At 31.6% G+C, this 27,708-nt stretch overlaps 3 protein-coding genes across 3 annotated transcripts; all 3 read right to left on the reverse strand.

Moving 5' to 3' along the window:
• Positions 1-819: 819 nt before the first annotated feature.
• On the reverse strand, positions 820-3,787 carry LOC145042414 (uncharacterized). Its single transcript, XM_078990830.1, has 6 exons — positions 3,637-3,787; positions 2,538-2,627; positions 2,168-2,351; positions 1,876-2,082; positions 1,497-1,688; positions 820-1,316 (listed from the first exon to the last, which is right to left on the reverse strand). The coding sequence occupies exons 2-6, from the start codon at positions 2,618-2,620 to the stop codon at positions 1,185-1,187; spliced, it is 798 nt and encodes a 265-aa protein (XP_078846956.1). The 5' UTR covers positions 2,621-2,627; positions 3,637-3,787; the 3' UTR covers positions 820-1,184.
• Positions 3,788-4,820: 1,033 nt separating this feature from the next.
• Positions 4,821-7,740, reverse strand: LOC145042415 (rac-like GTP-binding protein ARAC3). Its single transcript, XM_078990831.1, has 8 exons — positions 7,614-7,740; positions 7,243-7,503; positions 6,457-6,544; positions 6,268-6,377; positions 5,820-5,883; positions 5,603-5,667; positions 5,252-5,317; positions 4,821-5,117 (listed from the first exon to the last, which is right to left on the reverse strand). The coding sequence occupies exons 2-8, from the start codon at positions 7,339-7,341 to the stop codon at positions 5,013-5,015; spliced, it is 597 nt and encodes a 198-aa protein (XP_078846957.1). The 5' UTR covers positions 7,342-7,503; positions 7,614-7,740; the 3' UTR covers positions 4,821-5,012.
• A 14,878-nt stretch (positions 7,741-22,618) lies between these two features.
• On the reverse strand, positions 22,619-25,559 carry MCM10 (minichromosome maintenance 10). Its single transcript, XM_078986976.1, has 11 exons — positions 25,317-25,559; positions 24,671-24,851; positions 24,488-24,562; positions 24,170-24,410; positions 23,914-24,017; positions 23,756-23,789; positions 23,634-23,680; positions 23,297-23,434; positions 23,127-23,191; positions 22,987-23,038; positions 22,619-22,888 (listed from the first exon to the last, which is right to left on the reverse strand). Exons 1-11 carry the CDS (start codon positions 25,408-25,410, stop codon positions 22,711-22,713), a joined length of 1,209 nt encoding a protein of 402 aa, XP_078843102.1. The 5' UTR covers positions 25,411-25,559; the 3' UTR covers positions 22,619-22,710.
• Positions 25,560-27,708: the final 2,149 nt, after the last annotated feature.

Here is a 27,708-nt window from a genome sequence, read left to right on the forward strand (position 1 = left end):
TAATTGAAAACAATAACAACAAATGTGAAATGGCCATATAAAAAGTAAAAATATACAAGCAAACATGCATGATTTCAATGCTAAAGGCAACAACATCTCCTCCACCTCCACCCTTAAACAATGTCATTAATATTATTTTTTCATTTAAATACATTTATATGTATTAGTAACAATATTAATAATAACAAGTTCAAAAAAAAGTATTCTTATTTATATTTTTAATAATAATAATAATAATAATAATAATAATAATAATAATAATAATAATGATGATGATGATGATGATGATGATGATGATGATGATGATGATGATAATAATAATAATAATAATAATAATAATAATTATAATAATAACAATAATAATAATTAAGGTTTTGTTTATAGAAAAATCCTAATATTTTTGTTTACAGAAAAGTCCTAATATTTTTTGTTTACTGAAAAATCCCAATATTTTGGATTAGTTTACGAAATAGTCCCAAATTAGTTTGGTACCGGTTTCAACCGGTCAAAAAGGGTCAAACTGCAAATTTTTGCCGGTTTTCAGGACTTTTTCGTTCAAAAAAAAAATCTTGGGACTAAAGTGCAACTTTTCCGTAAATATTGGGACTTTTCTGAAGATTTCCCTAATTCTTTCCAACATTTTATCTGGCACCCCTTCTTTAATGTAAATCCTATTCACCCAGAATCTCATTTGTAAATTTTCTACCTTATTGATGCTTGGTATCCATGAAGCTATGGGGCACAAAGGTTAGATTATACACCAATACACACATACACCAATACACACACTAAATAAACACGCAAAAACACTTGTGGATATAAATAACAATCAATCAAGCAACGAAACTTGTATCTATTTCCTTTATCGTTATCTTTCTTATACATAACCAGATACCATATTAAGTACAAATTTGATCTAGTACATAATACAAACTTCTCAAAATTCATTATTTCTTACAAATAAGATCACATACATCATATCAACTTATAGTTGATCATTTCTTTTTGTTCAAGGCACACACTATAACTTTCATACCAAATAAGATTAAAAAAAAAATAAGACAAGTTGCAGGAAATAGCAACATGTGTTACTTTTTATTTTTTTTACCCATAACAACGTACTTACTACTTACATATCTTTACCCATAACAGCAACATACTTATATTTCTTCACACATTAACCCTCACTTCATTTTCTCAATCATGTATGTTTCTGTGTTCTCTTTCCATAACCCATTTTCAAGATGCCTTTCATAAAAGAATACTTCACCACTTGCTTTTACAGCCAATGCAGAAGTACTTCGTGTACCATAGTTCTGCATATCACCAACATTCAGAATCAAATATAAGTGTTAAGGTCTTGAAATAGCAACCTAATGTTGACGTAGCATCCACATGGGTATAAACCCAATATGTTTTCCCATGTCAACGCCACATCAGCACCTTCAAATCTTTGACAAAATGGAAGAAAACTAGAAAGTTGAGAAAATTGTTACCTTTGGAGATACTAGATTAACAAATACAGAACTCAACTCATACTCAAAATCTGGACCATAAATCCCGGGAAGCATGCTAATGTCATCTTTTACAGTGTTTCTCATCAGTTTATCAATCAACTCAGCAATTGGAATTTCATCTTCACCATATTCATCCAAAGCATCTTTAAAACCATGTTCCAATCTTTGAGCCTGAGTACAGAATTAGATAGATACAATACATATTAGAAAAAAGAAAACATTAACCTTTATGCAACAGTGTTTCACAAGTATTCCAATTTATGCAACAACTTTTCTTTTTAGGGCCACAATATTGTTGCATAAGTTGGCTAAAGAAGTGAAAATTTGTTGCATAAAATAGGCAATTGTAGTTGCTCACCTTAGGCCATGGAGTGTCTAGACTTGCATTTGATAGCACATGGACCCCAGGTGAAACTGAAGTCACATAGCACTTATCTCCTTTTAGCCTATTAGTTACATAAACCATATTCATGGACAAAAGATCAGCAATTATCAAATTGAATCCATTATATTCATCTGCTTCCTTCGCAATTTCTTCTGCAAACTCCATGGCATTTTTCTTGCTCTATAATCATCAAAATTACCAAAAGGAAAAAAAAAACAAACAGGTGGTGGGCATAATTTAATACAATGTAAATTTAAAAACCAACCTCCAAAAAGCGAACTGGGAGATCACCTCTACTCTTTGCAGCAGATATTGAGTTCAATTCACGAACGTTAGTAACAAAAGCCACCCTTCCTTCTCTGCTAGAGGCCAACCATGTTCCGCCAGCTGTCACATCTCTGCCACCCAATATTTTTCCACCTTCCCACCAATGGAGTGTCTCCGTTGGTCTTACATATATAGCAAAGTAATTAGTCAGAAGTATTCATCTTCTATCATATCATATTACAATAAGTAGTTAGCAAGAAAAACTCATCTTCCAAAGTTCAAGTATATTGGAACAAAATTGAATCTGTAAATGGTTGAATTGTTTTGCAAAATGTACAAAAATGGGTTGAAATTCAAATTTAACTCACCGTATATGATATTCATCTCGATTGAGCAATAGAAGAAACGGGTAGAGTGGATGAGCTTGCCATAGAAACACTGATATACACATTTTGTCGCTGGGATGAAATTAACAGTGATAGTAAAGGCTTTATATAAGGACATGGATCTGGTTTCGATTTTTGGATAAGGCTTTATATAAATGAGGAGATAGGGAAGTAGAGACGACGCATCAGAGATGGAAGCAAGAATCAGAAGATTCCCCAAAAAAGCAGAGCAAATGAAAAAAAGGAAAACGGAGTCGGAAGTGAAGTGAAAGAAGGAAGAAGAAGCACTGGAAGAGAATCAGAAGATTCTTAGAGTTTGGTTATGCAAAAACCACCCCAATGAAAAAAGTTGTAAGAAACCATTTTTCATCAAGTTATGATGTTGGATAAGATGTATGCAATGATGGCCAAACATGGGAGAATGCTTCCCTAGAGAAGATCAAGAAAAAGGTTTCTAGTAAATTTTGTTAATTAATTCTCTAAACATATAAGAGATTTAAATGCTAACTTAGTGTTGTTTAATTTTGATGATTAAAAATTAAACACCTAAGCAAATATTAACTTTGTTGGATATGTTTGGTCTTATATAAATGAAAGAACACAACAGCCCTTGAAATTAGAAATTAAAAGTGGATAACTTCAACAGCCCTTGGAATCAAAAATCAAAAGCAACAAAGTAGCAATAAATCAGAAATCAAAAATGACAAAAAGGGCAAGATTTTCTTATTGATGTATGTGTCCATAACCTAAATTACATTCAAAGCATCTTAAAAACATCATTCAAAACAATGTGTATGTTCCTTTAGATAAAAGTAGCCAAAACGAAGGGCAAAAATGGAAAGGGAGTTGTGACTGAGTTGCAAACTTCACAAAATGTAACATCAGCAAAAATACTCACACAGAAAGCAAACATAAAGGGACCATATCGCCATTTGGAAAGACAGAACATAGCTTCATGCCGGATTCCGATTTCAACAAACACATATGACCTCGATTTCAATGGAAAGCAGGGGGAAAAGGAAAATCGAGAGCAGGGGAAAAAGATGAACAAAAGCAAGAAAAAAATTTGAAAAACACGAACCTGTATCTGTGGGGTGCGAAGGTCGCCGGCCGGCGGTTTCACAGTGTCGGCGATGGCAATAGACAGCAAGCAGGGGAGAAAATGTTTGAGGAGCCGATGACCATGAGAAAGAAGGGAGGCGGCTGTGTGTTTGATGTTGTATCGCATAGAAACGTAAGCCTTTATGTTTCTTTCTCAAAATAATAATCTATTTCTATTAAATAAATAATATTTTTACTAAAATACCATCATCTAAACATTTAATAGAATATTAAATATAAAATAATAGCAAAACTATTATTTTATTGTATAAAAATAGTAGTAATTAATTTAATTTGAATGTTTCTTTTTTTTTTTTTTTTCATTTATAGACAATAATTTTGAGACGGAAAGAATATTAGATTCTGGTACAACCTAAAATTCCTAAATATAGTGAAAGAAAGAAAGAAGCTTTCAAAAAGTTTTTTAAATTTCCACTGCACGAAAATTATTTTTGGTTATATCTATGTAGATCAGTAATAAGTCAAAAAAAAAAAATTAAATAAACTTAATAAAACAAAAACACCCTCGAGACTGAAGAATGGAGAAGTTAAAAACCGTAAAAACCGGTGTTTTTGACATACCTTATAATAATAATGATAATCCAAAATAATTACCATATACTCCAATTATAAACTATAAATGCTTACTATTACTGTATTACACTTTTATTCCGGGTCTACAGTTTAGATAAATATTCAATCCATACAATATAATTTTCAAAAATAAAGGATTAATACCTTCAATATACTTCAAATTTCAAAACATCAGATCTCTAATTCATTTCCTGATATTACATTCTTCTTTGTTTGGTCTTCGTATTCAAAATCAGATTTAAAGAAAGTGGAAGACCTATCCATATATTGTTTTTGATTTTTGGGTTTCTATCTTGTCCCAATTTCGAAATCGATTTATAGACTAAAGTTCTTTTAAATCATAAAGCAATAACAATTTTAAAGTACATGAAAATTGCTCTTAAAAAAAATCCAAAATCTAAAAAGTGAAAAGAAATAGAAGAATAAGGTTTTATATTTTAAAGAAAAAAATGGTACCAAATAATTAGGGTTACAAGAAGCATACAATCAAAATAAAGCAAACTACAAATACCCAAAATAGCCTCACTCAACTATTTGGTGTTAAACTGAAACAATATACATATGATATGCTGTTACAAACTTGTCCAAAGTCCAATCTAATTGATATTTGGCACAACACAACATTTTTTTGTTTTTGTTTTTCTTAAGACAGAAAGCAAAAGTGAGCAGGTACTTTTAAGAAAAAAGGGTAGAAAGGTAATTAGCACCACATGGTTGACTTGACTTCTCTCTCTCTCTCTTCATTTGCAATTGCAAACTCATTCATAATATGGAGCACCCCTTTTGACCCTTTGCCTTCTTTTTCTTCTTCGGTTTTGGTGGCTGCAGAACCACTTTAATGGCTGCATCGAAAACAGCCTTCACATTCTGTATAAAAATATAAATTAAAAACCATAATCAATTTTTAATAAAATAAAAATGACTTTTCTTTTGTACTTAATACACAAAGTCATTAAAATAAGGCCGATTATTAATGTTTTTTTTTTTCAATGAAATGTCACCTGCTGTGTTTTTGAGCTACACTCTATGTAAGAAGGAGCACCAATTAGCTTCTTCAACTCTTCTCCCTGTTAAAATAAAACAATATATTATTGAATCTTTTATTTAAAAAAAAAAAAACAAACAATTTTATCTTGGATTAAATACACAAAAGCACTTGTAGTTTCACCATTTTATCAAATTTTTTCCTGTTTTAAAAAAACAGATACCCATGAAAAATGGTCTCTCTAAACAATTATAAAATAGTATAATGACTTAATCACTATAGAAAGTAGTTAAGTGGAATATATATATATATATATATATATATATATATATATATATATATATATATATATATATATATTATGTACCTGAGCTGTTGTAATTGGAACTGCACCAGGATGATCAGTAAAAAACTGTTTATCATCACGAAGATCTACAAGAATCAAATTAAAAATAATATTTGTATTAATTTTGTATAGAGATTTCAGAGATTAACATGAATCAGAAAAAAAAAATGTAGATAAACAAAAAGCAAATAGAATAATTGCAATTAAATTAGTGTAAAGATAGACAGAAGAAACTAACCTAACTTTGTTCCAACAAGGATTATTGGAACACCAGGTGCATAATGCCTCAATTCAGGAATCCACTGAACAAAAAAAAAAAAAAAAGATAATTAGTCCATCAAACATCTGTAAATGGGACCCATGCTTGAAAAATAAAAAATTAAACTTCATGTTATTTTTAACACGATATGATAGAACATATGATAAATCAGTAACAAGATAGATAAATGGTACAATTTCTATTCAATTTATCAAATAATGAATTACATAAATAAATATTATTAAGGGTCTTTTTTGTAATTGAGGTACATGAAAACAGAACTTAATCATATGATAGTTGTTGTTTTCTCAAATATCTATTAGACATCATTTATCCAAATATCACTTTATCCAAACAGACAACACTTGATTGAAAAAAGATAAACAGTTACAGAAGAAGGATGTGTTAGTGAAAAGACCAAAATAACCTTTTTAGAGACGTTTTCATAGCTAGCCTTGCTAATGAGAGAAAACGCAAGTATAAAGACATCAGCTCCACGATAACTCAAAGGTCTCAATCTATTGTAATCTTCTTGACCTATTCCAACCAATAACATTTTCTTAAACAAAAATTAATAATTCCAATTTTTATGAAAAAAAATAATAATAATAATAACCTGCAGTATCCCACAATCCAAGATTAACAGTGCTTCCATCAACCACAACATTTGCACTAAAATTGTCAAAAACCGTTGGCACATAATCCTGTATACATAAATAAAATAAAATTAAAAAAAAAAAAAAAAAAAATGAGAATCTGATAAATTATTATTCACGTTATTAATGGGATTATGAGATAATGAGAATGAGGGGATTGTGTCTTGTGTGTTGTTTCTTTATGAAGAAAAATATGCTCATGAGAAACACATTTTTACTCAAATCCCACATTTTTTTCTTTTCTATACTTCAGCAAAAAGAAAACAAAGACAGTATTTTTTTTTTTTTTTCATAAATGGGAGATGAGAATACAACCTTTAGAATTCAAGAAAATTAGATGAATACGTTAAAAACTCATGTTTTATGGTTGTAATAATCGGAGAAACAGGTAGAAAGAAAAATTAAAGCTGAAATTACGGAGATGGAAAAAGATGGTATTCACTTTCTTTTTGATTTCTAAAGAAAGAAAAATATACGATTTGAATTTGGGGAGAAAAGAAAAACTACGAAGAACAGACAAAGAACCCTATAAATTCGAACAAGAACGAGATATAGATTTGAGAAAATTAAACCGGGGACTGTTTTTTACAGAAAAACTCAATTTGGTTTCGGGTAAAACCAATTAGATTTAGATGAATGTAAGAGGAAAAATTAAACCGGAATGAGATGAAAGAATAGATATAGTAGTAGATTGAAAGAAATTTAATGAATAAATTTGAAAGAGAGTTAAGTTGAATTGACTTTACAGTGGGGAACGTGTTGCTGGTGTAAGAAATGAGCATACAAGTCTTTCCAACAGCTCCGTCGCCGACTGTCACACACTTTATGAACCGAGAGGCGCTCATTCTTGTTTCTTCCGGCGACCGGAGCTCGGATTTGACCTCCGACGACCAAATCCAACGATTCCCCTTTTGCTTTGATTAGCTTCTTTCTCCTCAAGATTTCAAGTCAAAGGACTTCAAATCTTCCCTCGAAAATGAAAACCCTAGAATGATTTTACACATAAACTGCACAAAAGAATCCAAATTAGCACGCATTTAACAGATTCTCCGGATGTGCGTGTGTGTGTCAGTGTGTGTGTGTGTGTGTTCTTGTGAGGAGGATAAATGGGAAGCACCTCTCTGTGAAGAGAGAATGAGAAGGGCAAGGAAAAGAGAATTGCGGGAGGAACTTTGTTGGGTTGGGACAGCTATAAAACTACAAACGCTTGATTTCAATCCTTTTCAAATCCCTTTAATTCCAAGTTATCCAGGGCCACCATTTTAACAGCTGAAATTTATGTTCAACATAATTCACTGTTTTTAACGGCTAATCTTTTAGGTATATGTTAGTTGTGGGTCCCAACACTCGAACCAGGTCAAGGATAGGGATGTCAACTCAGGCAAACGGGACGGTGAGTGCATCCCCGTCCCCGCTCCCGAAATGTTTAGTCTTCCTACCCCCGTTTCTGCCCCCGATTTTTTTTTAAAAATTCCTCCAAGCGGGACAGGGCCCCCACGGGAACGGCGTTTCACGGGACTTTTTGACATCTCTAGTCATGGATTGGGGTTGGACATGGCACTAAGGTTAAAGAGAGTGGCTGTAAATAGGCATGTTGAAGTTTTTCTCTTTCCTTAGTAATTTCTTTTTATTTCTCACCCTTCTTATTTCTCACGCTTCAGCAATGGTTTGACAAAGGTGATGGTTAAGATGGCTCTCGGCACCATTTTCTTGGGCCTAACAAATAAAATTTAACATCTATATACGAATAGTAGTTTTCCAAACATCTATGTTCGTGGCATTAGATGATGGATCACCATTCATTAATAAATATGGTTGGCATGCCTCTGCATCGTACTTGATAGCTACATGCCAACCTCATTATACTCCCAATAAATATTAGAGGTCCAAATTTGGTAAGTTCATTCTAAATACAACACTTTATCTCTATTTGTAACACCTGGGTTTTTCGTAACAAATGTTATTTCATGAAATATAGATTTGAATTGAGTAAATGAGATAAAGTCTCGAGTTGCTTTATTTTTAGAAATGATATTTAGCAAAAGATAATTAAATAATGTTATAGAGATCGTTGAGTGGATTTTGTGGATATACAGATCATCAAAAACAGGGTCCATATGAGGATGTTATGATCGTTTGAAGATTTGATGAAAGTACGCTGCTATATTGAGAAGGTCAACGAAAATCAAGTTAACGGTCAAACCTTTGACCCTCATGACGTGAGGGATGTTTCCACACAACGTAAGCAGCATCAATCGACGAAAACACGTGGCGAAAGAGCAGGGCACGTGGTAGAAATCGGTTTAAACACTTCTTACGACGTGAGAGGTATATGCTCACGACGTGAGCGTCCCCATGGTATAAATATGAGTGTTTTGAGTATGATTGGGAGCCATTTTCGGGAGTCTATACCGAAGATGTGATGTTGGCGTACGAATGATATAGAGTTGAGTTACGCGATACAGTGAGGTATCTTTTACCCGATAAATTGTATTTATGATATTTGATTATTATTATGTATACTAGACCCATGTAAGGGTTACATGTATTTGTGATATGGAGTTGTTATGAACCTAATTGTGAGATTAGTGAGAAAATCTTATGATTAATATCATGTTTGGTTGACAAGTGTTATAAACCCTATTGCCTGAGAAATACCTGATATGAGAGATTTAGGTTTTGTTTGTTTTTTGTAAAATACCTCTTCAAACCACTAATTGTTGCGCGGCGCAGCGCACACGCAGCACTTTCCATCCCGCGGTTGTTTGTTTTTTAAAAGCCTTCTAACTTCAAAACCTTTGTGCGTCCTCTGCGTCATACATCATTGGACTTCCCTCTTTAAACCACTTCTAAACCTTTAAAAAAAAGGAACGAACAGATATTCCTATCGCATACGCAGCCCTTCTTCTTCCTTCTTCCATCGATCTCACCTCCCATCTCGTTTGATATCTTGTCATCATCACAACCAATTCTTATCGTTGCCTCAGCCATTTCTTCGTCATCGCCGCCTTAGCAATTCGGCGTCTTCCTCGTGAACCACTACCATCGACATGTAAGTTTTTTTTCTAATTTACAATTCATATGTTGTTGAAATCGATTTTACAGCCCTCTGAATCATCGACATGTCTTTTCTTTTTACACATCCTGAAATTGATTTAAGTTATTGTTTATTTGTTGAAATCGATTGAAGTTTGTTGAAATTGATTGATTATACATATCCTTCCATTTGTTCCAAAAAAAAAAGAATGAAATCAGATTGACTACATTAATTTATATCATCCACTAAAGTAAACGACTAGTATTAATTGAGAAGTTAGTCGCATGTCGTGCTTTGGTTCTTTTTGGAATTGAGGAGTTTGTATTGGTAATATTACTATTAGGGATCACAGAGTGTTGATGGATCATTTATGTTTTCTGATGAATCATTTTTCATGGCTTGAAGTTTTAGCTTAAGCATAAGGACAGGTTCTATAACATTTATTGGATTACTTAGGGATTGAAATGGTTTTCGTGGCAAATCAATGAAAAAATTACAGACAATGTCAAATTAAAGTAACGCTAATGGGAGACTATGAAGTGGAATGGAATTTGCAATTCAAATTAATCTTCTTGGACGATTTTACCCTTGCTGATATCACCCCCTTCTTATTGAAAATGTTATGAGATCTTGACAATACTTACGTGATGGAATTAATTCTGGAATGGATATTGGTTTTTTTACTTCAAAATGGACATGCTTTGGACAAATTTACCCTCAACGAAGAAGCCTTTGTTTTTGTGGTGGAAAATGTTCACTTACCTCACAATAATGAATGATTGGAGAAGACAAAAGAACAATTTGTTGAAGTTTTGACCTTATTATGTATTGGCGATTATTTTTTTTATTATGTGTTAATTAGTGAATAACATGATGTTGGTTGTTTAGCTTTTATCAAATTTTAAACTCCACTTTGAAGTTTTTGGTGAAATTTTCCAATACATATGATAATTTATGGGATGCGACTTTAAAATAAAAGTTGTTTAAAACCTCAAGCTTATTGCAAAAGGGCTAATTAGGTGAAAAATTAAATGTGAAGTCTTTTATTGAAAAAATAGAGTTTATGTACTTAGCCAAAATAAGTATTAAAATTTTAGTTTTTGTAGCAGTCTACAGAGGTTAAAAACAAACAGATTTTTTATTACATGTTGCAGCCGTTTGATCCACCTCTTCTGCCACAGAGGGTTGCAGATGTGGTCAGCAGACTTCAGATGTTTTTACTTCGAAAAAACAAACAGCACCTTAGCCATGGGCTTACGGGTTAATCCTATTATATTTATCAGTGAGTCTGGACAGATCCTGAGGGAGTTATTATTTAATAATAGGTGTTACCGTGTGACGAGCTAATAGATAGTGGAAGAGTAAAACTGAGACTAGAATAAGCTTCTCGACTTACCATGTGAGTAACACTACTCTAATATCCATAGTCATGATAATTATGATGATTATTATATAATTTATTATTATTATTTAGAATATTAATTGTTGATTGAGAGATTGAGGAAATGTTGAGAAATAGATTATAGATGAGAGATTGGATTATATTAATAGATTAATATTTGATCAATAAATATATTATGGTCGGAAGATATAACACATTTGATATATTAGTCATTGAGCATGAGATTTAATATGAGTGAGATACTGATTATTAATTAGACGAGTATTTGATAGATAGATTATTACTGAAGAAATGAATCCTTTGATGAAATGATTGCATATGTGCAATTATGTGGAATATACATGATTTACATTATTTGTTTGATTTATGATTTATTTGATTATGTTTTAGTAGTTGTTATTTTAATAAACTGTGAGGCTTACGTTTTTGTGATGATCTGTTTTGTAGGTAGATTTATTGTGACGCCAGACTCGATCTTATGCTTGTTGTTAGCACGATCCTTGTGATAATTTCTTGTATTCCAGAGTGCCATTGTACACTAAGATTATTTGTAAAACTTTTAAATGATTTTTGATAAATTTGGATGTACCTTGGTAAAAAAAAAAAATTGGGCGTTACATTATTAATTCACTTATGTTGACTTAAACAAACAAAATTAAGCATCCAAACCGACCAAAGATATATTTGGAGTCAATTCCTAAGATATGGCCGACCATTTTATGATACTAGGTGTGAAGGATGTATCAAAATCAACCCCCCCCCCCCCCCCCCCCCCAAAAAAAAAAAAAAAAAAAAAAAAATTCCACAACTTTGATATATGAATCATCATTTGACACATACATGAACTTACAACAAAAACCATGCTCGCATACCATAAGCAATGCCTTGAAAAATGGCATGTACCAATAGGGGAACAATAATTTCAGTATCATTCACCCGATTTACTCCTTTGAGGCAACATTGCCTACACTTTCGTTCAAAGCATCCACTTTAACATTAAGGTTTTTAATGCCTACATCAAAAATAGTATCGGTTGTCTCTCTAGTAATCACACAACATGAACACCACTCCTTCTAAAATTCATAACTAGGCAGCACCATATGATCTCTCAGATTATCTTAGCTATCATACATTGAGGGTAACATTCACAAATAGGATTAAAGATAACCTAAAAATGTCATGATCTGAAACAACTAGCAAGGTATTAACATCACCCAATGTCATTCTAGGGAAGGTTATTCTAGCGAGGTAAAAACATAAAGTTGATTGTCGTTACGTATACAATATTAAAACCAAGCCCAATGGGTCATTTAAGAAGTACAAAGTAGACTTGTTACAAAAGGATACTCACAAAAATATGGTATGGATTATGATGAGACTTTTTCCATGTTGCAAAATGATGGTATGGATTATGATGAGACTTTTTCCATGTTGCAAAATGATGTTTGTTAGTACTTTGATAATAGTTCCATACATTAATTAGTGGAATATCTTCCAAATATATGTCAATAATGCATTCTTGAATAGTGGTGCTCATAAGGAGGTCTATATGACTCCTCCCCCATGTATTTCTCACCATCTAGGTGAAATATGTTGGCTTCGAAAAGCCCTATATTGTCTCAAACAAGCCCCTCATGCTTGGTTTGAGAAATTCTCATGGTGATTACTTCTCTTGGATATTTCCTAGTAATCACTGATAGTTTATTTCATTTACTTCTTTTCTAGTTTATTTCAGCATTTTAGTCTTTTTTATTGTTTTTGCATTGCAGTTTTTATCCTTTCTTTATCTTGGATCGTGTTGGGTGATTTCTCTTTTATATAAGGTGTTTTGCAGGTTTTTGGAGCCTCGTTGCGGTTATGGATTATCTTGCTACTGAGTTGTTGGACTTTGTAGACCTTTGGGATTTATCGGATCCATCATGGAGTTTTTGGGCTTGATGTGTTGAAGACTTGGATGGTTCATGGATTCTTAAAGATGGGTTTGGACTATCCATTTGGGTGCAAAAAGATGACTTATCCATATTTGAATGTGAGATGTGAGGGAACTTAAGGAATCTCAAGTAATGGGGTGGAGTAGTGGAGAAATCAACCAATGAGAATTCAGCATTCATTGCATGGATGAGGTCTCCATCTGTGCAACTCTATGCACTCACCCACATAACTACCTTCTCAGGGGAATTTTGGTCATTTGGCTTGTAATGTACCTTGTTTGTTAGGTCTTACAGCCCTTATATCGATTTTGGACACCATTAGAGCATCTTAGAGGAAATTTTGGAGAACTTGAAGTATTTATCATCTCATTCTTCTAGTATTTGCTAAATCCTTGATGTTAAAACCTTTTTATGATCATTGTCTTGTTTTCATGAGTGGCTAGTTACTTTATTTTGGTTGACTTAGGCTAAAACTCTTGGATATTTGTGAGTTTTGAAGGATTCATGTTTGGTTATTATTTATCTTATGTTTGTAATTCTTAGTTCATAACTCTTATGCTTATTTAATACTTGATGAACAATTGTTAGTCTCTTTCTTTGATTTAGCAATGAATCGTTGAATTTTCTCAGAGCAAAAGGCTAAGAGCTTTATGATGATAGAAATCATCTCTAACTTATGGATCATGACTCCTTTATGGATTTATAATCATTGACATCCTCTTAGAATTAAGAATTTCTTTATTCTTATGGCTAATCAGTTTTCTTGAATCCAATTGCTTTGATTGGATCCTCGATTTTGATTAATAAGGTGTATTGTGGGCTTCCCCAACCTCCATAATACCTTTGAGGAATTTTGGAATATCATGTTTTATGATTGATATAGCCAATTTAGGTTGAATGATAAGCTTACATATTGAATCCTAATGATAGATAAACAAGTATTCATTGTGTTTGATTGCTTAGTTAACCAATTGTCTCTAATATTTGAGCATCTCACCATCTTGCTAATTGCAAGCTTTTTAATTTTTCAAGCCTTTTAGTTTTCAAACAAATCACCCCCCCCCCCCCCACCCACTTTTAGTTTAATTTTAGTTGTTTAGTTTTACTTCACTTATTCAATTGGATTGCATTGGTAATTGAATTACAACCATTTCACCATGGATTCGATCCCCCTTTTACTACTATATTTTTTAGTTGAAAGAAAATTATGTAATTTTCTTGGTGGCTTGACATCTCACCAACCACGACTCAACATTGTTTTTTAGATGCACAAGTGCAGGATAAATTCTTATATCATTATATCTAGATGAAATGAGCATTATTGGTGACAACTATGTTAGCATTGAGTCTTTAAAATGTGATTTGGCTCATCATTTTATTATGAATGACTTGGGATGGCTTCTTTAACATCCCAAAAAATCATGAGCAAAAATTTCATTTTTAATTATTAAATAAAACCATAGTTTTCAAAATCATCTCATCAAAACATAAGTCATAGTATCTCAAAACATCACGAACAATACATCAATCAAAACATTTGTCAAATATATCAGAGTAAACATCTCAGGCTAAAGCATCATGGTGTGTGCAATGCATTCATCCCGAGTTCTTCTCATTGCTACCGGAAGTACCTGAAACCAAAATTGAAAACTGTAAGCACGAAGCTTAATGAGTCTCCCCAAACTACCACATAACATACACATAATCACATATAAACATACGTGGGCCCCGCCCGGCACCGGATAGTGTCCGGCATCAGGCCCCGCTCGATATACATATAAACATATCAACAAATACACTTAAATAACTACATAACATAAACATATAAACATTCCTCGGGCCCTGCCTCGCATCAGACCGAAATCCGGAAGCATACAAACATTCCTTGGGCATTACCTAACATTGGACCGAAATCCATAAACATACAATACATACACATACAAGAATCACGAAGACATCCATTCCTCGAGCACCGCCCAACATCGGATCGAAATCTAGAAAACATATAAACCTACATCGAGCACTGTCAGACATCGGACCTTAGTCCAGAACATACTAACATACATATACGGGCCGGCATTGGTACCTTCGACTCGTTCATACAGGAGGAAAACTCACCTGAACGCTAAATCCCATTATGAGGAATCTCTAACTGTTGCTCTGATGACTCCCCAAGCTATCATTACCAAAATAACACTTAGTCAAAATCCAATAATCCTTCTTTAGGGTAAAATGACCATTTTACCCCCGATATAATCCATTCAATGACCTAGGTCCAAATCCATAACATGAAAGGCCCAATTCTAGATAGCCTTTCCAAGCCCAGTAGTGGCCCACCAATGGCCTAATTTTCTAAATTAGGCCCCATTCCTCAAATAGGCCTTCCCTTAAGCCCAAACATATTTTTGGCCCAAAATCTGATTTCTGATGGCCCACTATGGCCCAAAATAACAAAATCCAAAGAATGGCCCAAATCGAGCCCCAAATGACGTAAAGACCATATCCAGTGAGTACGCGGGGAGTACTCATCTGTACGCTAAGCGTACAGGCTACATGGCTTGTACGTTGTGCGTACGGGCTTGTACGCCCAGCATAGTCGTCTGTTAAGCCATAGTCTCTAAAAGAGCGTAACCCCTCAAGACTTAAAGCTCCAAACACAGACCTGAGTCCAATAGAGTGTCTTAACCCATAAAGTCAATTACTTGGTGGCTTGCAAACCCCCAAATGGACCCAAACTTGAAATATGACAATCTACTTCCATAGAAATGACTAATACTCATGCATGGCCACATCAAGACCTTCAGATGGTAACTTTTCCTGTCTTTGGGACTCAATAGCACTAAGGGTGGCAACCCTAGGCCTAGAAACGGATTTGGAACCATAAAGCTCCATTCTTGGGACCAAAAAGGTCCAAAACCCCATTCTAAAATATCTAAGCATTCATGAGGCAAGTTTTGAGCCTTTTACCACAAATGAGTGCTAAATGATGATGATGTCTCAAATCCTTAAGCTCAAGCTACACAAGTTCTTCTTCACCAACTTCCTATTTCTCCTTCCAAGCTCCAAGTTATTAAAATGGACTTCACAAGATCAATATCACACAAAGATGAAGAAGATTAGGTTTCTAGGGTTTCTGAGTTAAGGAGGTTGGAGTATGGGACATAATGATGTATATATATGGCCTAAACCCTAATAATTAGGGTTTTGAGTCAGCTCGCTTACACTGCGCGTACGTGCTTCACCCCCTGTATCCAATGCTCTCGCTATGCCCCACGTACGCTAAGCTTACGCCCAACGTACGGCTTCATCCAGTTCAACTCAGTAAAGGCCCAAATCAATGAAGGCCCAAATCAATGATCCAACATTAATCTCATAGTCCAACAATTAATTACAAGATTAAATAATTTAGCATTACCTCAAGTCACGGATGTTACAGCTTCACTCTGTTGTGGGTACTAAGGTTGCTCAATCTCTAAAAGTTTATCGCCTATCTCAATTAAAATATATTTCTAATATGTTTGAATGTGTCAAGCTTACTAACAACAAAATTATTGACACACCCCTTGAAACCAATGCCCGACATTTTATGATTGATGATGATCCTCTATTAGATCCAAGCTTGTACTGTACTTGTGTGGGTAATCTATTTATCTAACTATCATATGTCCGATATAGACATATACTTCATTTGGTTAGCCAATATGTTGTTGCTCGTACTATTGTTCACTAGAGAGTTGTTCTTCGTATTCTAAGATATCTCTGTGGCACTCAGTTTTAGAGTATCTTGTTTCCCTCAACGTCCTCTCTAGAACTATATGCCTATAGTGATGCTGATCAAGATAACGATCCCAATAATCATAAATCCACCACTAGTTAATGTATTTCCTGTGGAGTTTCATTTATCTCATGGAAAAGTAAGAAACAACATGTTGTCTCTTGATCTTATATAAAGGTTGAGTACGTGTAATGGTTTATTACTTGCGAGATTGTTTAGTTACGTTGGCTTCTTACAAAACTGGGCGTCAATGTTTCTCAACCTACTGTCTTACACTGTGACAACAACAATGCAATGCATATTGTAAAGAATTATGTTCTCCATGAGCGAACAAAACATATTGAGATTTAATGTCATTTTACTCGTCACCATATACAGCTTGGAAACATTTTGTTATCGTATGTTTCGTCGGCCTTGCAGATTATTGATATTTTCACGAAGGCTCAATCACCGTCTCAGTTTCGTTTCCTATCAGGCAAACTCTTAATGTTTATCGTTGTCGAATTATGAGTTTAAGGGAGTGTTATAATAGGTTATTGACCCCTGTTGTATTTTTGTATTTTGCCTTTTTATCTTTGGGTTATAGACTTCTAGTTAAGTTAATCCTTGATTTTTCTTCTATTTATAAGTCTTTATTTTCTCTTTCTTGTAATACTTAAACCCTAGTCATTTTCTATAGTTTACTATTTGTTATCAATACCAACCATGTGTAACAAGATCTAAATAAAATAAAGGGTTAATGTCATAAAAACCCTCAAATTTTCAGGGTTTTGTCGGTTTTGCCCAAAGTTGAATTTTTTGTTCGTTTTACCCTAACATTTATGAAAAATATTCAGTTTTACCCTTTTACCGGTGATAGCAGGTTTTTCAGGTTACCATTATATTAAATTCGCAAAAAACCCTTAAGTTTACCCTTTTTTGTGTTTTTACCCTTAAGTTTATAATTTTTTTTACACTTTTACCATTAGTATTTTTTTCATAATATACGTATTCATGTAGAAAAATCGTATTTATATACGAAAAAATGTTTAATTAAATATTGTATTTAAATTTTTTTTATGTTATATATATATATATATATATATATATATATATATATATATATATATATATATATATATGTTTGTTTGTTTGTGTGTGTTTGCAAGGTTATACCATTTAAAAATATAAATAATATTTTTAAAATTATGAATACATGTTTTATAGATATTGTTTTTAGAAGTTTAGATACATATTTTTACATTATTATATATAAATATGTATCTATACTTCTAAAAATATATTTATACTTAAAAAAACATATATATCAAAATACATATTTACACTTCTAAGAATATATTTATATACTTATATAAACATGTTTATGATTCAACAAGTTTTTTTATTGATATGTATATTTTTAAATGCATAAAAATATGTACTTGTAGTTCTAAAAACATATTAATTTGCATTTTTTTTACATCTTAAATGGTTTATCCAAGAAAAAACTCATACACACACATATATATATATATATATATATATATATATATATATATATATATATATATATATATATGAAGAAATAACATTAAAACAATATAAATACAATACTTAATTAAATTTTTTTCGTGTATAAATATAATTTTTCTGCATGAATACATATAATGTGAAAAAAAAATACAAAGGGTAAAAGTGAAAAAAAAAAAAATATAAACTTAAGGGTAACAATATAAAAAACTATAAACTTAAGGGTTTTTTTTTTTTGCGAAGCTAATATAATGGTAACCTGTTATCACCGGTAACAGGGTAAAACCGAACATTTTTTGGAAAATGTTAGGGTAAAAACGGATATAAAATTCAACTTTAGGTAAAACCGACAAAATCATGAAAACTTGAGGGTTTTTATGATATTATCCCTAAAATAAAATTTGAGAATTCAAGCAAAGACGTCAAAAATACCCTACTGATAGAAGTAGGGTTTCGTAATATGCATATCAATTATTCAAATATGGTGGAAGTAAAAACGTATACAAAACCAAAAAACGTTTGAGGGGATCGACCATGAGATGCATTAATACAATTTATATATACACTCCAACGTCAATATGTTATTTTTAAGTCACATACTCCAACACGTGTGATAGATACACTAGAAGCAATATGCTAAAAACGAAGACTATGCTACTTCTTGAGCTATAAAAAAAACTATATATATATATATATATATATATATATATATATATATATATATATATATATATATATATATATATATATATATATATATATATATATATATATATATGATGAAAACAAACCTTATATATATATTAACTTTTTGAAACACGATATTTCTATCGTTTCATTAATTGCATATAAACATAAATCCAATAATCCAACGCATCTTATGGTCCCGTGCATGACTCCACATTGATTACGACTCAATAAATGCCATTTAGATGGTTGTACAAAACAGTTTTGTTGGTTAACTGTAAAGACATATTGACATATTGTGTGGTTTAGCTGCAAATGCCAAATGGCTACTTCAGTATTTGCGAACAATTATGTAACTTTCCTTTTTGTTAAAACCCCAAACTTTGTGAGAAGTTGATTATTCATATTAATTGTTTAGACATATAATATATTAGGAGTGTCATATATTTATAACTCATTTTAATTTTTTAAAATAGAACAAAATTGTTAAATGTAATTAGGTAGGACCCGTTATAATAAGTTTACTTGTTGTCATAATGGGCCCTCACATTTAACACATTGTGAGACAATGAGTACTCGTGAAGCATTCAATACTTGTTAATTGTTATATCAAGTTTTGTGGTGTTTAGTGAAGGTAGATAACCGGTCATGTTTGAAGGGTGCACTAAACTACCACCTAAGAATGATATTCCAATACTAAAAAAGAGAAAGCAAGACTATGCGATCCTCTTTGCTAAATTTTACACTTAGGTGACAATATATTGATGTTGATGTTTTAACAAAAAATCATATAAATTTAGAATATAATTTTGCAGGGATAAAACTTTTCAAATATGGCCGACTCATGTTTTGAATCTCATAAGCTTCAACTTGTGGTACAAAAAAAGATGTAATTGTGTTCAAATCTAATAATACTCATTTATTTAAACTCATATGGGTTAAACATGTTTTGTTAGAACGGCTAATACACACACTCACTATACTACTCCTAAATTTATACATTTCGTCTTCATTGAGAATTAAACCGTCAACCTTTGAATAAGGATATATTTCATTAGCTTCCAACAACGATAGACTATAAGCCATTTGATTAAGTACACATGTGTGATAATTTGGAAACGCATCTAGATTGTTTTTAAAAACGATATTTTTACTTAATATGGCAAATTTACGAAACAAATGTGAAAAAAATACATAAAGCTTTATGAAGCTTTATTTTATTGTGGCATGATTACCAAAACAAAAGTCAAGGATGATTTCTTAAGGGTTTAGTTAAGTAGTTGTTGAAGTGTAAAGTGAGACTCAATCATCATCAAACTACTTGTCCATATTCATAATTTGGAATAATTAGTTCCCAAATAATGACACTTTTGTATTTCCACCTCCAACCACACATGTCCCCTACTAACTTTTAGGAGGCCAAACCTTCCACTCCAGTTTTATCGAACATTTTTATTACGTTTTGTAACATGTTATAGACTTTTAGTTTGGAAAACATTATTTGAATATTTAGGGTTAATTACCAGTATACATCTATTTGTAAAAGAATAATCTAGTTGTATGCACATTGACTATGATTTTGTATCTTGTTTAAAACACTATTAGAAAATTAAGCAACAAAAACGGGACAAGTCCAATAACGAGCATCAGCAATAAAACCTTTAGAATCAAATATGAAAATAAATAAATAAATTGAACGTTGATAACAGTTTACAATCAAAATGATAATTGCAAGAAACTTATATTATTTAAAAGAACTGGTCCACATATGCTTGTTCTATTATCATTATCAAAAGGTATTACAAACATTTTATTTTCTTTTAACTTGTATATACCTAACTTTTTTAGCATAAAACTGTACATCCAGAGTAACTCCACTTAGTTGCTTAGTCATTTGAAATAGATGACACACTCATATACCAATTTAGGTTACAACTTGTCAACTTATATATATATATATATATATATATATATATATATATATATATATATATATATATATATATATATATATATATATATATATATATATATATATATATATATATATATATAATTCAAATGTGGAAGAGCATCCAACCACATTCACTCCTTTTATTTGACTTTTTACTTCTTGAAAGTAGTTGGTTTTTCCAGATATATTCTAGTAAACAAACTCAACCTACAACTTGTACTTTTGACATATATTTCAAAAGTAGGTCTTCCCAACACTAGGATCAGTATTAATTAAGTGTTTTACATGTTGAGTCACATAATCACATGGACCACCTCTTAATATATTAGCAAAATTACATAAATGGTCCCTTGGTTTAACAAAAATCATAACTTAGTCCCTATTATATTTTTTTGACAAACATAGTCTTTGTGGTTTCTAAAACTTGCATGGTTGGTCGTAGGGGTGTAAATGAGTCGAGCTACTCGAGATCGACTCGTTAAAAACTCGACTCGATCTCGAGTTAAACGAGCACGAGCCGAGCTTGAGCTCAACATAAGGCTCATTTATCAAACGAGCTCGAACCCGAGCTTCTGTGTGTGTGTATATATATATATATATATATATATATATATATATATATATATATATATATATATATATATATATATATATATATTCTAATATAAATTTATTTATTTTACTTTATATACTAATAAAGTTAAGCTTTTTTAATATATTTTAATCGACTCATTCACTTTTTTTTCCAATTCACTTTTTTGAGTATACATTCACACATATAACATCTAGCATCTTGGGTTTTCTATCGAATAGTAAAGTTACATCAAGGAATATTTGTTTATTTCTAGTTGTTTTTTAATTTGGGAACTTAAGTGCTATTTTTTTTTGTAATTTGAGTTTTTACTCCGTATGTTCTTATCTTTGGTTATATTTTATAGACATTAAGCAAATGAAAATCTTTTCTATTAAATGAAGGTTTTTTTAACATTTGTTACACTCTCATTCAATTTGTCAAATATTTTTTTATGGTTATTTTGAATTTTTTTTCCATGTGTCATTTTATGAGTTTTTCTATTTTATTAAATTTCACATAATATTTTAATATAATAATTGCAATAAATATAGTAATAAATTGAACTTCATTTATGAATTTATCTTTTAATTTCAAAATTTCCAAGATTAAAGCTTATTACTGTTTTTTTCATTTAAATTATTTGTTTAAATTTAAAAGATAAGAAACATTTTCATTATAATAATTTATTATTTTTCTTATTTTCTTATAAATTCAAAGATCTCAAATATCTAAACATTTATATTTAATTTTTTTTAAATGAATTCATATAATACATAAATCTCACAATTAGTATAGAATGTATGAATGTATATACTATGTTGGATTATTCACTTGAATGTAAGATAAACAAACAAACAAGAAAAATGGGTGATTTTTTTTAGAACAAATTAAATTGAATGATTAAACATATCAAGTGGTTTTTATGTTATTAACTCGATAAAATAACAAAGTCAATGTCAAAGTGAAATTTTGATATAACAAAATCAACAAGCAAAGTACAATAAAGATTTTGTTCAGCATCCAAGCTGCCTTTTGTTACACATGACAGGACTAAATGTAACTAGAAAAATCTTTGTGTGGCTATTTTTGATAATGAGGTAAGGAGGGCATTTCCGTCATTTGCACATACAAGTTCAAGAACAACATCAGTCCAACCTTAGTCTATCTTTTTGGGTAAAATAGAAACCAGTAGTCAAAATATTTAATCTCTTACAATTTATACAAAATTTCAATGGAGAAAAAGTCAACCTATCTAAAATCAAAACATTTTGTATCTCCATTAAACTACAATCATTAATAAGTTACGAATTCACATATAAATTCATGTCAAGAAAACATAAAAATCTCAAAAAATAGAATCCGATTCATCATCCGAACTAACATATTCTAACTCAACCGTTTTTTCCTTCTCTTGTTTGACTTTCACTTGTGGCATTTGACTTTTTTCAATCTTTACTTTCTTTGCATTTAGTTGCTGACTTGTTTTGACATCAGGTGGATTTGACCCCACAACCTCTGATTTCCTTTTTTATTAAAAAACCAAAAAAAACAAGAAAATTAGAAAGTCACCAACTTTCTGAAAAAAGAAAGAAACATAAATGAAGGAATCATGACATTTTACCTTTTATCTGTTGAACTCTTTACTGGTTTGTTTAAAACTGGACTCGATTTCCCTGTAAATCAAATTAATTTTTTACTCAACAATATTATTATTATTAAAAAAAATTAGGTAATTAATATAATATAATATAATAATAATACCTGCAACTTGTGATAGAAATCGAATTCCTTGTGAGTAAGTATTTGTTGTCACTTTTCCTGCATTACTGTTACACAAGCAAATGTAACTATATAAGGCCATGTTTATTCTTTTTTCTTTTTTTATAATTTAAAAGACTTTTCACTTCTAAAAATAGAAATTAATTTTAAACCTCAATGCCCTTCTTAACCCTTCAATAGAATGAACTTTTGCAGGTTGTCCATGTTTAGCTACATTCGTCTGGTTTTCAACCATGTAAATGCCTTCTGACTGCATTCTCTCTTTATAATTGAAAGCTGTTCTTAAGTTCCTGAAGTAAATGCAAGAAATAGCAACCTACTTTTATTTATTTGTTTATTAATATGAAGAAAAAAATTTGAAAATACAACATTGTAATAGAGAGAAATGAAAGTAAATGATGATATAAAGTATAAAGAAAACTTTGGAATGTGAAATAACTTGAATGAATAGAAATGTAAATACTAAATAAATAAATAAATAATTCATACCCTCCCATGAACTCTACTCTTTTAGTTGAATATTTTTCTGATGCATTCTGTTGAAATTATGAACGTATAATTAGTGTGAGGTTACCAAAAATGGAAAGAAAAGAAAGATCAAGAAACATTACCTTTGTATGAAACTTGCAATATACTCCATGGCGTCTAGAACCCAAAAAAAAAAAAAATAGTGTTAACAAGAACATAAAGGATTCTAAAACAAGAGTAAAAGATTTGAAGTGAAAACTATAAATATTAACAAGAACATAAAAGGATTCTAATCACATACTTGTTGATAACTTGATTACAAGTTTTGCATTGTCCAAAATCAGCAGAAGTTCCCAACTTTAACACTTGTGGAGCAGAAAAAACTGTCAAAGTAAATCCTGATTTCTGAAAAGAAATTGATACAGCAATGTTGATATGATGAGAAGGGCATTCATGTCTTTTGCACAAAGAAGAGAATAAGAGCAATTCCATGCCCCATCTTTTTGGAGTAAAAAAAAAAAGATGTAAATAACACAGTAAAAAGTAAAAACGAGTACCGATTTTGCATTCTTCCTAACTTCACAGTTGAATAGAGCAAAGATTGTTCCAATTTCTTCTTTACTGTTCTTTTGATAAGTATTTCCAAACAAGAAAAGGGAAACAGTTTTTTCATCTAAACATCCAATAGTCCATATGCTGTAGGGTTTCCCTGTAGAACTGGTCCTTATTTCCCCTTTCTCACATAAAACTCCAATAGTTGCCCAACATCCAGCAAGAGTGTCCCCTGATAAAAGATTCCTAAAATAGTACAAAAGTTATAAAATGAACTTAACAATCAGAGTAATGAAGAAAAAGTAGAGGGTTATGATGTGTACTTTATTGCTGTTAAACGAACAAATCGAATATCAGCTAATCGATCACTCAATTCTGTTCGAGAAACCAACTGATTCCTGAAAATAAAGGGGATATAAGAAACTTAAGGGGGTGACTGTGTGTATATAACTTTATATATACATAATACATGTTCTGTGTTTCAAATTATAAATGAAGTCACCTACTGGATTCTCAAACCAGAAAACTTTTCAACATCAACATCATTTGACTTCTTTACATGGCTAGATTTGAGTGGCTTCTTGGAGGGTTCAGGCTCATAATCTAGACAATCCTCAACAGCGGTTCTGAAAACAGACATGTCTGCATGTCCCCTCTGTCTTGCAGATCCATCGTCGGATAGATATCCTGTATTCATATAGATATTGAGGGAGATCCATGTAAGAAAAGTTATAGTGCAGTTATAAAGAGATTGTGAGGAAACACTTCAATATTCTAAAACGTTAAGCAGTCCGATAAAAGTTGAAGTAATTGCATTGCCCTAATTGGATATGGGGATGGTGAAACAATAGATTATGTGCGATTAAAAGTTCAGTGACCTAAATCGAATAACCAAACACGCAGATTAAGGATTACGAGATAGGTATCCTCATCCGAAATTGATCAAATCTATTAACAAGCTAGATTAATTTTTTTTGTAAATCGAACAACCGACAAAACGAAAACTGAATCTGTAACAGATAGCAGTATGCGGTGTGCTTTTGCTCCGAACGAAGTGAGACGAAACGCATACGGATTGTACGAATTAACACGATAATTAAGAAAAATAATAATAATAAACTGGAGTTCAATAACAAAATATACATATATTACCAGGTGAATGGGGCGAAGGAGAAGAAGGAGGGGTTTCTAGCACCCTATCTTGAAGGGAAAGAAGAAGATCGAGATCATCACCGTGTGTTGACATGATGGATTCAATGGCTTGTCTGATTCTGGTAGCAGTATGCTGTTTGCATCGATTCAGATAGATATGTCCTTACGTAATTTTTGCTGGGTTTTGGGGGGAATTTTCAAGTTTTCTTTCAGTGGGAAAAACTTTTCCCCCCAATTCGTGTTTAGAACATGTAAATATTGGGGTTTTGCTTTGAAAGAAAAAAAAAAAAAAAAAAAATATATATATATATATATATATATATATATATATATATATATATATATATATATATATATATTACTATATTTGTTTTTTTTATGGTTTTAAAATTTTGTATTTATTAGGTAAATATTTAAAAAGTCAAATTGCAACAAAATCAATAAACAAAATCAATAAGTTAATTCAAATTTTCAATTTTGACATTGTATTTTTTTTTCTTCTCAGTTAAATCATTATATTTATAATGTTGCTGCAATATCAACAAACTAATCGTTTATAATGTTGCTGCAATATCAATAAAATTCTTCTTGTTCTCTTTATAACCATTTTTTTAATCGTTATAAAGTCATTAGGTTTACCAAAATTTTAATTTTGACATCGTGTTTTATAATTTTCAATTATGTTATTACATTTATGGTTTTATTGTAGTGTCAACCAATTGACTGGTTCCCATCGATCTAGCATGTTACCAAAAAAACGACACATTAATATTGTGATATGGAAGTCGCATCGGATCTTATGTGGTAGGATTGAGTTTCAAATATAGGTTTGCATTGAACCCAAATCCACGTATCTTCTTCTGTTCTTCTCCTCTTATTGTCAGAGTATTTCTTCACAAATGATGTCTAAAGGTCGAAGTGGTTCAAACTCACTTAAAATTCAGCAAAAATGACGTACTCACCCTTCAAGAGATGCTATTGTGGTTTATAAATTTTCAAACTCACTTCAATACCAACAAACATATAACATCACATTCCAATCATAGAAGGAATATTCCAATAAAGTTGGATTAAATAAAGAATCTAGAAAAACGGTACAATGTTATATGAACGAATAAACGAGCACTCCTCTTATGTTGTTCCCCATAAAGGGCTCATCGCAATCAGTGCCAAAATAGCGTTTGTGAAAATATGAGTTCGCACTTTAATATGTCTTATGTCTCAGATAAATGTTGAGGGAAACATAAGGATCCTCACCACGTACATGTTCAAGGTTACGTAACGTATTTTGGAAATTAAAGATGTTATGTTGGCCCAAAAGAAGTGTCTTTTTCAATGCTTAATGGAATTAGACAAATCATGCACTACAACACCATAATTACGAGTAGAGAATGTGTACTCATCACCACTGCAGATAATACAATGATAATGACGAAAACCTCTTTAAGTCTATCATGATCTCATTGGCACGATAGCTCAAAACCTATCAATTTAGACATAACATTACTATTTAATTAAGAGATATGGATACAATAATACTTGATTACACACGAACGACGTCGGAGGAAGGTGAAGCCCCGCCTCAAGTGACCTTATGTAAACTCGGTGGAGAATCGATTATGCTTGTATATGAATTTGTAAGCTCCACCCGATCGGTCAGGGTTAACACGTAGGTTTTTCAAGTTAAGACACACTCATCATGGAGAGGACGATAGCCAAAAAATCACCAACCATTAATGAATGAAGATACAAAGAAAAACAACGAGAAGATGAAAAGGATGTCATATATGTTGGGTTAATCGAATTTATGAGTGCAAGGGCATTTTAGGAAAGTTATATATTTAAGTTTTGTTTGATTATTTTAGAGTTTGATAATATTTCTATTTTACTGAGTCCATCTTTTAGATTTAGAATTTGAGTAGGATACTATCATAATTAGTATAAATAGTTGTAGTCGTTTCTTTTGTTAATGCAAATTTGGTGCTTCTATATAGTTTAACTTTGTTAGCAAGAAACTTGTTCCATTTTTTCCTATTTCATTTAGTTTTGTTTCTTCCAAACTCAATAAGGAATCTGTTTAGTTTATTACTTACGCGTGGTACCAGAGCCTAGGGCTCGTGAAGACGCAGGGCGGCCGATTTAAGAGTTGGTTTCAAGAAATTTTAGCCTTTTGTTGCGGGGCAGCTGCAACAGGAATTGGGTTCAGTTTAAGGGGGTGTGGATTGTTTTTTAGCACGAGTTGAAGCATCTCAACAACAACCCCGATTTCTCTTAATCGCGCTTAAGAATAGCTAATTGGAGGCATGGAATAAATAGATGGGAAGACATCAAAGTGGGTGACTTTGATTCGGTTTGTTTTGTGGGTGACGGAAGACGATAAAGGTGGTCGTGA

Source organism: Lactuca saligna, chromosome 4 (genome assembly GCF_052625555.1).
Source record: "Lactuca saligna cultivar CGN05327 chromosome 4, ASM5262555v1, whole genome shotgun sequence".
In the NCBI taxonomy this organism is placed as follows: Eukaryota; Viridiplantae; Streptophyta; class Magnoliopsida; order Asterales; family Asteraceae; genus Lactuca; species Lactuca saligna.

What these genes read in the sequence shown, in the direction of transcription:
- LOC145042415 (XM_078990831.1), bottom strand. Translation starts at nt 7,341, where the DNA reads ATGAGCGCCTCTCGGTTCATAAAGTGTGTGACAGTCGGCGACGGAGCT. An exon ending in CCAGCAACACGTTCCCCACT is followed by an intron (nt 6,545 to 7,242) that starts GTAAAGTCAATT and finishes TTATGTATACAG; the next exon opens with GATTATGTGCCAACGGTTTT. An exon ending in CCTTGTTGGAACAAAGTTAG is followed by an intron (nt 5,668 to 5,819) that starts GTTAGTTTCTTC and finishes TGATTCTTGTAG; the next exon opens with ATCTTCGTGATGATAAACAG.
- LOC145042414 (XM_078990830.1), bottom strand. Translation starts at nt 2,620, where the DNA reads ATGTGTATATCAGTGTTTCTATGGCAAGCTCATCCACTCTACCCGTTT. An exon ending in TAGACACTCCATGGCCTAAG is followed by an intron (nt 1,689 to 1,875) that starts GTGAGCAACTAC and finishes TTCTGTACTCAG; the next exon opens with GCTCAAAGATTGGAACATGG. An exon ending in TTAATCTAGTATCTCCAAAG is followed by an intron (nt 1,317 to 1,496) that starts GTAACAATTTTC and finishes GGTGATATGCAG; the next exon opens with AACTATGGTACACGAAGTAC.
- MCM10 (XM_078986976.1), bottom strand. Translation starts at nt 25,410, where the DNA reads ATGTCAACACACGGTGATGATCTCGATCTTCTTCTTTCCCTTCAAGAT. An exon ending in GTTCGTTTAACAGCAATAAA is followed by an intron (nt 24,411 to 24,487) that starts GTACACATCATA and finishes GTACTATTTTAG; the next exon opens with GAATCTTTTATCAGGGGACA. An exon ending in GGGTTAAGAAGGGCATTGAG is followed by an intron (nt 23,192 to 23,296) that starts GTTTAAAATTAA and finishes CTTGTGTAACAG; the next exon opens with TAATGCAGGAAAAGTGACAA.